The following is an 11,188-nucleotide window of genomic DNA, read 5'->3' as shown; positions in this document are numbered from 1 at the left end:
TCCTCTTTCCAACACTGCACGTGCTGCAGACAGTTATGATTAAAGCAGAAAAGAAACACAGCGCAGGTAAAGGCAATTTCAAAGAGAATTTGGGGTGCAACTACAATAACTAACTGCTCAATCATACGGGGTTTTGGAGAACCGTAGTGCTAAAGACAAGACAGTACTTTGTCTGCCGTACAGTTGTTCATGATGGAGGTAAATTCTAGTAACTGTTGCTGCAAAATGATGTTTTATCTAAGTATTACAAAACACTCTTGCACATCCCACACTTCCTTTCTCCAGACCTCCAGATGTTTGAATAATATACTTTGTTCATATTGAAACAGCACTCCACATAGCTTTATTTGTAGCCAAAGTTACAAGCAAATATACAAAACAACATTTTTGTTACAAAAACAAACTAAACCAATAAAACAATAAAACAATGCATCATGCTTAATAGTTTAATTTGAATACCATCTTCAAGAAAAGCTTATTCCATCAAACCTGAATGTTTCAGTACTCATTATAGGGTATTAAAGAATCTAAGTCACTTAAACATTCTAATATGATCAAGGAATTTCTATGAAGAATCATATAGCAGTTTCCATAGTCTAGATGCATATGGACAAATCCTATTTAGAAAAAAGTCAAACCATTTAAGGTTTGACTTACCTAAAGGAGAACATATTTTCCACTGTGGTTAAACTGCAAAAAATATATAGTAATTTGTGAACTTACAGGTTGTGATAAAACAAAGGCACATTTTAATGGAAATTCACATTTCAAGAAGGTGAAAGTTTTGTGCCTAAGTAACTTGTTCAAGTCATTGCAGCACAATCAAACAACTCTAATGGCACATTTCTGAACTTTCAATAGAAAGATCTGGCCTCTATTTCTTTAATCCAGTTTTAATAATTAATTTAGCTGGAAACAGGAGGTGTCTCCCACCCATACTTACAAATGCAAGTTATCTTGCTTTCCCACTGACAATCGCGGTTGTCCTGTCAGATTTTGTTAAGTTTGGTCACTATGAGCACCCTCACGGTTTGGTCAAACGAAGTACAGACACACAGGCCCTTTTTGTCGGGGCTCCAGTCCAGGCTGGAAATCGGCTGTGTTGACAAAGTCACATTCTGCAAGAGGCTGACGGAACCTGCCACCCCCATCTCAGTTCCTTCCGAATCCTTCTTTGAGCGCTGAGCAGGGTATTCACTGGCAAGTAAAACATGCGTTTTAAATTTAATTATACAAACATCATCATCCTTTTCATTTTCATAAGCCCAAAGAAAAGGGTTTCCTCTGTTCTCAAGATAAGATGAATATCTTAGGAATAATGAATCATTATATCCAGCCACATCCTCAGTGCATTCTTAGTGAATATTTAATGCTGCGGCTCTTCACCATTCACAGAATCCAAAAGGGTGAGTGCTTTGGATCCGAAGGATCTCACTCACAGTCACATCATAGGCATAGGCACTGGACACAGCTCTTGAACGCTTTGTTCCGAATTAACCCTTCAGTAAAACGCCTTTGAATCCTGACACTTCTCTCCCACACCTCCGCATTTTTCAACCATTTGACTTTTGCCACAGGAAAGAAAATTACATCTCTCCCTATGAAACAAAAGGGTTACAGGGATCTGTATCACTGCATCATGATGATTACACTGTTTTGGCATGGAATTGAGAAGATATCAAGTTAAGAATTATTATAGGCTGGGCTTTCAATATCTTTCTTATCCATAACTGCTGCCATACAAGAAATTTAAGAAATCCACTTATCAGCCTGTTGACTGAAAATGTAATTGGATCTCCAGTATGTTAAGGTAAGTGACAAGGGCACAGTTCACCTATGCTGTCAATAATCACATTCTTTAGGGATTAATTTAGGCTTCATCATCCAGTACTGACATAGAAATCACTTTTCTACTGTACTTGTAAACAGAAATTTTAACTAGAACCTCTGAGCTTAAAAGCAGGACCCACTCAGTGTTTTCAGGAAGATTCTTTCTTAAAACAATATATGGTTGTTTTGATTTCTCCTGCTGTAAAATGGAGAGGGATCACTTACTATTTCCAGAGATGAAGGCTCCCAGCTCCTCCACTTGTCATAAATATATCTCTGTTCTGCGGGAGGTGCCGAACCTGCCACATGGTAGATTTGTGAGCCTGATGAAAAACAGCATTGTATGAAAGTGGGTTACAAATCAGCTCCATGAGAAAGAATGCAGGATCTTCAGCCACTGCTGCTTTCATGAAGTCAGCCCACATGCACTTATTACTTATTTTGGGATACAGTTAAGATGGAAATCTGTGTGCTCATCACAACTGGATATGCCCCTGCCAGGCTGAGAGCACAACTGAGCACAGAGAGCTGCAATGGGAGCGAAGGCCAGAGAAGCCCAGGATCGGTCTCTGGAGGCAGGGGAAGGCACAGGAGGAGCTCGGGCCAGGCCAGCCCTGCGCCGGCCCCTCCTGCCCCAATACCCAAGCCTCTATCCAACATCACACACAACAGTTCTAAACCTGTATCGTTTCCAAATACTTCAGCAGCTTATTTCAAAGTTTGTCTCAGAGCAAGTTGTCCTCTGACTCCTCATACCTTTTCTGAAACGGAAGCAAAGCCTTTGGTCGGATGCTGAGTTCTCATATCAAAAACATGAAATTTTCCCTCAAGTGATGTGGCCACTAGCTTGTTCATATTTATATCTTTCCTGTCGAACTCCAAACTACACACCTGGAAATACAACAACACACCTATTCAACCTTGAAATTCAGCCACTGATAAAACACACATCTTTGCTCTCAGATTTGTAATCAGATTTGTAAATATAATGTAATATAAAGCAAATATAATATAATCATTGGTCACTTTTACAATAACAATGTCACCAGCTTGAAAGTATCAAAATTCCAAAAGAACACCTAAAACATGACCCAACATGTTACTCCCAAACCACCCAAGCTTACCCACCCAAATAGTTCCTGCTGAAATACCTCATGCTATCCAGATTTAACAGCTTCAGAAGTGTAATCTTCTGAATTTGCAAAAAAAAAAATCCTTGCTATAATCCTAGAAGATAAGACTTCCAGGTAGATTTTCAATAGACAAAGTATCCTTTTAAGTTTTTCCATCCTGCATGCATGCTAGAATGAAAACAAGCTCATCTGATACATTACCCCATTCTTAATATTAGTCTCCCATCGCAGTGACATGGTTTTTAAGTCAAACAATTTAATGTCCCCGTTGTCATATCCAGCACATACAACACGTTCCTCTTGATTGTAAGCATTTCCTAGACACAGAGAAAAAAATAATCAGAGCACAGAAAACTCTCTTCAGAGGCTTTCAGAAGTGAGTTTCAGAAATCCTAGCTCTGCAATTTCAAAGTCAAGAAAAACATTACTATTGTAATATTAAGATTTAATGAATGGGCTGGTTTTCAAACCTAAAGTGTAGAGAAAATATAACTTCAAAACTGGCAATCTGTTTCTTCAAACAATATGAACAAAATCCCCATCCCTCTGCTTCCCCCGAGTACTGCTGAAATCACAAAGACTATATCTGGATGCAGGCGTCTCCCAGAAATGGTGGGCTGTCAAAGCACAGTCCTGTGTGGGGGCGGACCGGTTACAACTGGCTCCCAATTCAGTTACCAAACGCGACTGTCCAGCAGTCTCTCTTGCTCTCCCCCTCTACAGGCTCCATATTAGCAACAGGAGAATCCTTCTGCCTGGGGTCCCACACCTTCACCGTTCCTGCCAAAGAGCCACAACGGAGTTTGTGTTAGGGACAAACCATCACACTGCCTTCACTTTCCCACTGAGAGACGGTCCCCAGCCACCAGAGCTTGGAGACTATTTTTTGGAATAACTGCAAAGACTTTCAGAGTAGATTAACTCACCATCTCGACTGCCAGTCACAATTTCCGGTGCACCTTCGCCAATTCCTAAGCCACCTACACCATCTATACTGTTCACGATTTCCTTATGAGCTTTCACAGAATACACTGGTATCTCAGGAGCTTCTAAATTCCTAGGCAAAAGAAAAAAAGAAGAGATAACATGGCACTTCCCTTGATGATCGGGGTTGATATAAAAATGAGTGGAAACATGGCCTGAGCACAGCATGTAAGAACTCCTTCCACGGCAACAACAAAGCACTGATATCAGCAGCAAGGACCTAGCGTCTTCCTCTGATGTCTTCTTTGGTCATTAATTTGGATTGAGCTGAAGGTTTTTGTTCAGGTCTGGACTTCCCTTTTCATCCAGCCACTTGTGGGATCCTCACAGTCACCCACAGGAACCGACCTTTGTGGGAGGCTCAAAAGTAACCACACTGCGGATCAGAAATACTCCCCAAACCCATTTGCTCCCAATAAGGATGCTCCCCCATCTGACAGCTGTTCCTCCAGTTCCAATAAAAGCTGCACCCACCCAAGTGTGCATCTCAGGCTCTTTCCCACTGGTTCTTGAGCTTTGCAAGTCTTTACTAATATTATTTTGATTTTTATTCCTTTGTTAACTATCAACCCATGTCATTGTCAGTATTCCAACAAAGTAGAATCACCAGTTCCCTGGCAAGAGAAATAAAACAGGAAAAAAGGAGAGTCAAAAGAAAGTTTGTTGTGTGTGTTTAGTTTTTGTTTGTTTTATATATATACATATATAACTTTCATTTACCTACCTGAAATAAAGAGACTAAAAGATGCATGTAACCTAGCCATGACATTTATGTTGTAATTAATCTCTTATTCATACTCACACATCCATCTAAAAGCCTCTTCACAAAAAAAAAAAAAACTACCTTTTCCTAAAGGAGACTAAATTTCCTTTGGAAGCTTTTACAGATTTATGTAGCTGAAAACGGAAGATGTAAATGAAACCATGTTAACTTAAAGCGCAGCGCTGTCTCCTTGCATGCTGTGTGAGCACAGGGGTGGCCCTAGCCAAGCAGGCCTGCGACTGGGCCGCACTCAGAGCGGCAGGGACAGCAATTCCTGCACAGGGAGAGAGGCAAAGCCCAAACACCGGCTTCAGCTGAACGTGCATTCCACCACGTGGGAACGCTTCGGAGGAAAACGTGTTCTTACCATACATTGAGGTTTCCACCAAAATCTCCTGTAGCTAAGTACCTCTGCTGCAGCGATGTAGCCCCAAAAGTTCCACATTTTAGAGGTTTGGCCTTTTCAATCTTAAAAAAAAATAAAATAAAATAAATAAATAAAAAAAGCTTTGTGTCAGCGCACGACACTAAGGGACCATAGCCTGCACAGGCGATTCCCGAAAGCCCACTCGGTTATCGGGGATTTCAGTGGAACTCCCACGGATTATTTGGCATTTTTACTCCCCTAGGGCATCTGGCCGCGCTGCTGCAGCCCCCGGGCCCGGTGTGGCCAGGACGGCCGCCAGGCTGCGAGACGCGGGTGTGGGGGCTCCCCGAGCTCCAGCGCAGGGCGGGAAGGGGCAGCGAGCGGGGCCGCGCCGCTCTCCCCCTCTGCGTGAGCCCCGCACCGAGCGGCGCCTCGCGGCGCAAGATGGCGGCGGGCGGCGGGCGGGCCTCACCTCGCGCAGCAGCGCCAGGCGGCCGCCGCGCAGCTCGTAGAGCTGCAGGACGCCGGTGCCGCGCGGGGCGCTGCCCAGGCAGAGCAGGCGCGCGCTGCGCGGCACCCACTTGCCCTCGAAGGCCGTGTAGCTGAGCGCGTGCTGCGCGTGCGCCACGAGCTGCGGCCGCTCCAGCGCCGCCGCCGACATGGTGCCCGGCCGCCCGCCCCGCCGGAAGTGCCGTGCCCCGCCGCCCCGCTCCGCCCCGCCCCGCCCCGCCGGAAGCGCCGCGCTCCTCCCGGCGGCCGCCGGGGCGTCCACGTGGGCTCGCGTGGCCGTCATGGAGGCGGCGGAGGCCGGGGCTGAGGGCGGCTTCACGAGTGTCGCGTCCAGGCGCGGCAGGCGGAAGCGGCGGGCGGGCGGCGAGGAAGCGGCGGCGATGGACACGGACGCGGCGGGGCCGCGGCCCGGCAAGAGGCCGCTCTTCCCGCCCGCCGCCGCCGAGGCGCTGCGGGTGCGCGGGGCGCGGAGGCGGCCGGCGGGGCCTCTCGCCGCGCGGTTCCGCCCCCCTCACGCCGCGCTCCCCGGCAGGCCGGCGGCGAGGAGACGAGGCGGATCCCGGTGCCGGCCAACAGGTACACGCCGCTCAAGGAGAACTGGATGAAGATCTTCACGCCCGTCGTGGAGCACCTGCAGCTGCAGATCAGGTTCAACCTGAAAACGAGGAACGTCGAAATCAAGGTAGAAGGAGGGCCCTTCCTGCGGCGCTTCTGGTTAAACAGGCGTTTAAAACGCAGCGTCTCGCTCGGGTACCGCTGTGGTGTTCGTTATGGGTTTCTGGGCAGCAGGTCGAACCCTTGGGTATTTGCCAAGGGCATTATAAGTATTTGTAAAATACTTGGAGAAACGGTGAAAGTTGTTAGAGGAATTGAAATAACATCTGTCAGTCAGTGCTAGAAGCAAGCAGTCAAAACAAAATTCTACCTTTTGGTGGCCTGCAAAAACTGTTTTTTTCTCTGTTTTTGTAAGAGGAAAGCTATTCATTAGCAAATTAATTGAAGACTGTTGGTCTGTGTGTTAGTGCATTCCAAAATCAGTATCTTTCAGGTATTTAAGGCTACTAAACTTTAAAGGGGCTGTTATGAGTTGATAGAGGTTTTCTGAGGGGACCCTGGCATCTTTTGTTCACAGTTGCAGATAAGGGAACACGATTTAAAACCTTGTAGTTCTTTAGTGGATTGCCTTGAAATAGTGCAGGGTACAGAGAGCAACGTGTACTTGCAAGTTGTGGTGTTGTTTATTCTTCATTCTTATTATTCTTACTGGAACCAGTTATTCTAGCTGTTTATCCAAAGCTTGTGCTATGTTCCTGATGTGTGAGTAATTGCATTAGCAATATTAACGTATAAGGTTTTCAGATGTAATAGGAAAATTCAGACACCAATGCTAATTTTGCTTCCAAACCTTTAAAGTTTACTGCAAGCAAGAGGGTAGCTACAAGGGAGAAATGAGGGAAATACCGATACTGATATCAACAAGAAGTCAACGCCAACTTGCTAGGGAAGGTGATGTGACCAGGCCAGGGTTACATGTCCCAGAAATAACCTGGGAGGGCCAGAATGGTCTTGCAGTTCTGCTGAGTGACCTGTGGCGGAGAACCGGCGTTACATGAAAGCACAAAGCATATTCAGGCAATAGAGAAGGAGCATCTCCTGGGTGCAGCTTTCCATGTTCAGCCTTTGTTTCTTAGATCTTCTTTTTCAAGTCATGATTGTACTCGAATGGTCTTAGCTTGCAAACCTCACCTCTCGTGCAGACTTGTCAAGAGACGAAGGACATAAGTGCTCTAACGAAAGCGGCTGACTTTGTGAAGGCGTTCGTGCTGGGCTTTCAAGTGGAGGTGAGTCTGCCAGCAGCGAGGCAGAGCGCTGCTCGAATTTGTTGCTTTAGCTCTTAGGCCTTCTTGCAAATTAGGCCTTTTTGCAAGTAAGAAATAATAAAATGGTATTTAGATTAAAAAAATACATGAAATTGTGTATGAGTGGAAATATAATCCTCAAAAGGCATGCATCTTACTGTCAGTGATACTGTTCTTTACATTTATGAAATAGAGGAAATACCTTGTGATACATAAGAGAGAAACATGAAATTAAGGGCTTAGAGCTGCTCTGCTCATGCAAAGACTGTTCCTTTTGGGTTAGGTTAGGTCAATAGCTACAGCTGTGTTCAGAGCTCTCCTCGCTGAGAAGAAACCCTTTTAGCAGGGTACCTACACTGACCTCACCTGCTTACGTGGATTATGGGGGAATGATGTTTGCAGTGTTCTCTGTTCAAAACTAGAAGTCTATATTGCTACTGAAGAAGCAGCTGGGCTGTTTTTATCTATTTGACCCATTACATGGGGAAATATTTTTATGTACATAAAGGAAATGCATAATATATTGCCTTGCAAGTATGTATTGTGGTGCTGTAATGAACTTACTGATAACTGATCTGTTAATATTTTAGGATGCTCTTGCACTCATCAGATTAGATGATCTTTTTCTAGAATCTTTTGAGGTTACAGATGGTAAGTATTTTCCGCTGTGATGTTCTAGCAGTTGCATTTATCATCTGTGAATTTTTTTTTTCCTTTTTCCTTCTCTTCAAAACAAAATAGCTCTTACCTTGTCAGTCATAGTGGATTCCTGTCTAAGTGTATGAACACTCCAAGGTTAAGTCCTCTTTGTAGGATGTCTTCACAAAACCCCCCAGACTGCTTGCTTAAAAATGACCTTTGCCAAATTAATTATCTGATTGAATTTTCCTCATCATAGAAAACAGTTCTTTAAACTTACTTGAAGGTGTCCTGGGGTTGAGAGCATAGCATGTGGGTGTTTTTGTTATTTATGTGGTGGTTTTTTTTTTTTTTTTTTTTTTAAACGTAGCAGGGAAGCAGAGGACACTGTGCAGTGCATGGCAGGATGCCGAAGGACAGAGCTATTGATGTCTGATCTGTTATATTCCTATTTGGGTTAATTCTCTCTGCTCCTGCTTTGTTTCTTTCTTCAGTCGTAACTGCCTGGTACCTTCTATTACAGTTCTGTGTTGCCAAACACTGTGGCCATGTATCATTAGATGTTTGTCACATATATCACTATATGTGAATATAAATATATATTTCACCTACAGTAAGGTTGCTTCAGTAACATAAGTTGGTCATTTCAGTAACTTGCACAATGTATTCCAGAAACACATCTGATGTTTTACTTTGTTTCTTCTCCTTCTAGTCAAGCCTTTGAAAGGAGACCATCTGTCAAGAGCAATAGGGAGAATAGCAGGGAAAGGTGGAAAAACCAAGTTCACTATAGAAAACGTGACAAGAACACGAATAGTTCTTGCTGACACGTAAGTACAGACTTTCCTCCTAGACAGTATACCAGTACATCCAGAAAGGGATGATTCTACGCAGTGTAAGAATGTCTTTGTATGAGCAATCAAAATTGCACCCCCCAGCCCTATAAAAAATGTTTTTCTCCCAAAGCTGCTACAGTAGTAAACTGGCAAATTCTAAAATCCAGCAGAGTATTTACAAAATATATCTACCTCATTAGAAAAAGATTACAACTGTGGAAAAAGAATTCGTACAGTGATTTGAAGGCTCTTGTTCACCTCTGACTTCCAGATTCTCCATTTATTGTGTGATTTTTTTTTTTCTTCCCCCTCCAGTAACTAATGCTTCATACCTGCTTTTTTTTTTCCAGAAAAATTCATATTTTGGGATCTTTTCAGAACATAAAAATGGCACGGACAGCAATTTGCAATCTAATTTTAGGTAAGTCCTGTTATCTTTGTTCCTTACATGAAAATAAACTGGTTGCAGTTAGAGGTTTTTCCAGGGGGGGTCTTAACTCCTGTCCCATTTACCTGCATGTGCTCTTGGAGGAGGGTGGCTGCTGGGGGTGGCTCTTGCCCTTGGGAGCCAGGGAGCGCAGTGCTCTTCTCCTGCTTCCTTCCCCTCCTTCCTGCAGGGCTTGGTGTCTGCATCCACAGCCGCCTCCTGTGGAAAAGCTCTCCAGGCTCGGGAGCTCCGGGGTGGTCCCGGAGGAGCCCTGCTGAGGGGGCGGGCAGCAGGGAGCCGTGGGAGGGCGGCCGGGGCTCTCAGCACAGGAACAGCCTCCGGAAGCCCCTGTCCCAGCAGCAGCCCAAGTCACTGCATGCAGGAATAGACAGGGAGCATCTTCCTTACCCTTCCTCCATGGGGTGCACACAGAAGCAGGAGAGCAAAACAACTCTGTAGAGTGCCATGGTGGTGGCTGCATTGACTTTGTCCTTTTCTCTGCTACAGGGAGTCCACCCTCCAAAGTCTATGGCAATATTAGGGCTGTGGCCAGCAGAGCAGCTGAAAGGTTCTGAGATGCAAAGTGCTGCTGCCACTCCGAGAACTGGGGCTGGGAGGCAGGACCTCCATGTACACAAGAGATGGACTGCAGAGGCCTAGAGTTACACAAGGACCCGTTTTACCTTCTAGGGGACATGGAAGCCCAGAAAAATCCACTATTTGTGCACTATTTGTGCAGTCCAGTTCCCTTCAGGCAGCCCAGCTCAAGTATTTTAAGTGATTCTGCCTTGTGTGTAGGTATTAAAAAAAAAAAAAAAAGTCTAAAGTGTCTGTGTTTAAGCTTATTCTCAACACCTAAAGGATTTTCTGACTCTCAAATAATTAAGGCAGCATTTTCAGGATTTAGAAGGCCTTGAGAAGGCTTTGAAGAGCCTAAAGAAGATGGCACAAAGTGCTGGCAACCCTACAGCCCTGGCTCAGCACCTTTCTAGAAAGACTCAAGGGTAGCTTTCAGTGTTTACTTGGAGACTCCTGAGAGGCTTTAGGATGAGACCATCTTTTCAGCTATCCCTCTTCTGAGACTTTATATGACAAATTGGAGGCATGTGAAGTCTGCTGCTCGTACAGCAGAATGTTGAACAAAAAAGAAAAAAAGGAAAGATTAAGCAGTTAGTAGTACACTTAATCCTGAGTAGTTGTTCCTAGGAGAGCAAGGTTTATTTTGATCTCACCAATATCCTTTTCCTGAGGGAGCACTCAGAAGCTCTGGGGCAGCACCCAAGGCTGCCCCCCAAGTACCCACGTGTCCCTGAACACTCACGATCCCTTGATGCGGAATAGGGAGATGAGGGAACCTCCAGGAGCTGGCCCATTGGGACTGCCCTGGGGGCCCCTTCCCCCTGCTAGACTTGTCCCTAAAACTATTTCAAAACAGTGAAAGAAAATAGATAAAGTAGCACAAGATTGAGAAACAATATCTGTAACATGAGCAGTGCCCCACGTACCAGGGAGTGTTTTTATGGCAAAATTATTTCAAGTCTTCAACACCAAAGAGCTAAGACTGTTTTTTAAAATTATCCAAAATCCCCAGCTCCCTAGGGAAGACAACTGCCCCCTTAAGCAGCTGCAGATAAAGCAATGCACCTACTACATGAAGCAAGAATAAAAATCAGTGTTGCCTCATCCTCTCCCTTACCTTGAAACACTATGAAGAGAGTGTTAGTGTATCCTGAGCAAGAGCTGCTGTAGAAGGGGAGAATGTGACACTCATGCAGCAAAACGAAATTTCTCAAGTGCTGCATTTTATGATCCATGAAACGCATAAGGCAATATAGAGTCC

General features: G+C 44.8%; 2 protein-coding genes across 2 annotated transcripts; one reads left to right on the top strand and one right to left on the bottom strand.

The window, feature by feature from the left end:
* Positions 1 to 969: 969 nt before the first annotated feature.
* DNAAF10 (dynein axonemal assembly factor 10) lies at positions 970 to 5,738 on the bottom strand. Its single transcript, XM_088521236.1, has 8 exons — positions 5,550 to 5,738; positions 5,078 to 5,178; positions 3,890 to 4,020; positions 3,642 to 3,743; positions 3,165 to 3,280; positions 2,587 to 2,721; positions 2,056 to 2,153; positions 970 to 1,197 (listed from the first exon to the last, which is right to left on the bottom strand). Exons 1-8 carry the CDS (start codon positions 5,736 to 5,738, stop codon positions 990 to 992), a joined length of 1,080 nt encoding a protein of 359 aa, XP_088377362.1. The 3' UTR covers positions 970 to 989.
* A 130-nt stretch (positions 5,739 to 5,868) lies between these two features.
* On the top strand, positions 5,869 to 9,923 carry PNO1 (partner of NOB1 homolog). The gene is made up of 7 exons (XM_088521227.1): positions 5,869 to 6,042; positions 6,120 to 6,269; positions 7,345 to 7,428; positions 8,037 to 8,097; positions 8,798 to 8,915; positions 9,272 to 9,346; positions 9,860 to 9,923. Exons 1-7 carry the CDS (start codon positions 5,869 to 5,871, stop codon positions 9,921 to 9,923), a joined length of 726 nt encoding a protein of 241 aa, XP_088377353.1.
* The last annotated feature ends 1,265 nt before the right edge of the window (positions 9,924 to 11,188 follow it).

This window comes from Tinamus guttatus, unplaced genomic scaffold (assembly GCF_059628265.1).
Source record: "Tinamus guttatus ecotype Peru unplaced genomic scaffold, ASM5962826v1 Tinamus_guttatus_pri_ptg000116l, whole genome shotgun sequence".
NCBI classification, from domain to species: Eukaryota; Metazoa; Chordata; class Aves; order Tinamiformes; family Tinamidae; genus Tinamus; species Tinamus guttatus.
Note: the sequence above shows the minus strand (reverse complement) of the source record. Positions and strands in the feature narration are given on the sequence as shown.

Excerpts from the sequence above, each read along its gene's own strand:
- DNAAF10 (XM_088521236.1), bottom strand. The coding sequence starts at position 5,738 with ATGTCGGCGGCGGCGCTGGAGCGGCCGCAGCTCGTGGCGCACGCGCAG. Across the intron at positions 3,281-3,641 it reads CTGCTGGACAGTCGCGTTTG|GAAATGCTTACAATCAAGAG; the intron begins GTAACTGAATTG and ends CTCTGTGTCTAG. Across the intron at positions 1,198-2,055 it reads AGCCTTCATCTCTGGAAATA|TGAATACCCTGCTCAGCGCT; the intron begins GTAAGTGATCCC and ends TTTACTTGCCAG.
- PNO1 (XM_088521227.1), top strand. The coding sequence starts at position 5,869 with ATGGAGGCGGCGGAGGCCGGGGCTGAGGGCGGCTTCACGAGTGTCGCG. Across the intron at positions 6,270-7,344 it reads CGAGGAACGTCGAAATCAAG|ACTTGTCAAGAGACGAAGGA; the intron begins GTAGAAGGAGGG and ends CCTCTCGTGCAG. Across the intron at positions 7,429-8,036 it reads TGCTGGGCTTTCAAGTGGAG|GATGCTCTTGCACTCATCAG; the intron begins GTGAGTCTGCCA and ends TTAATATTTTAG.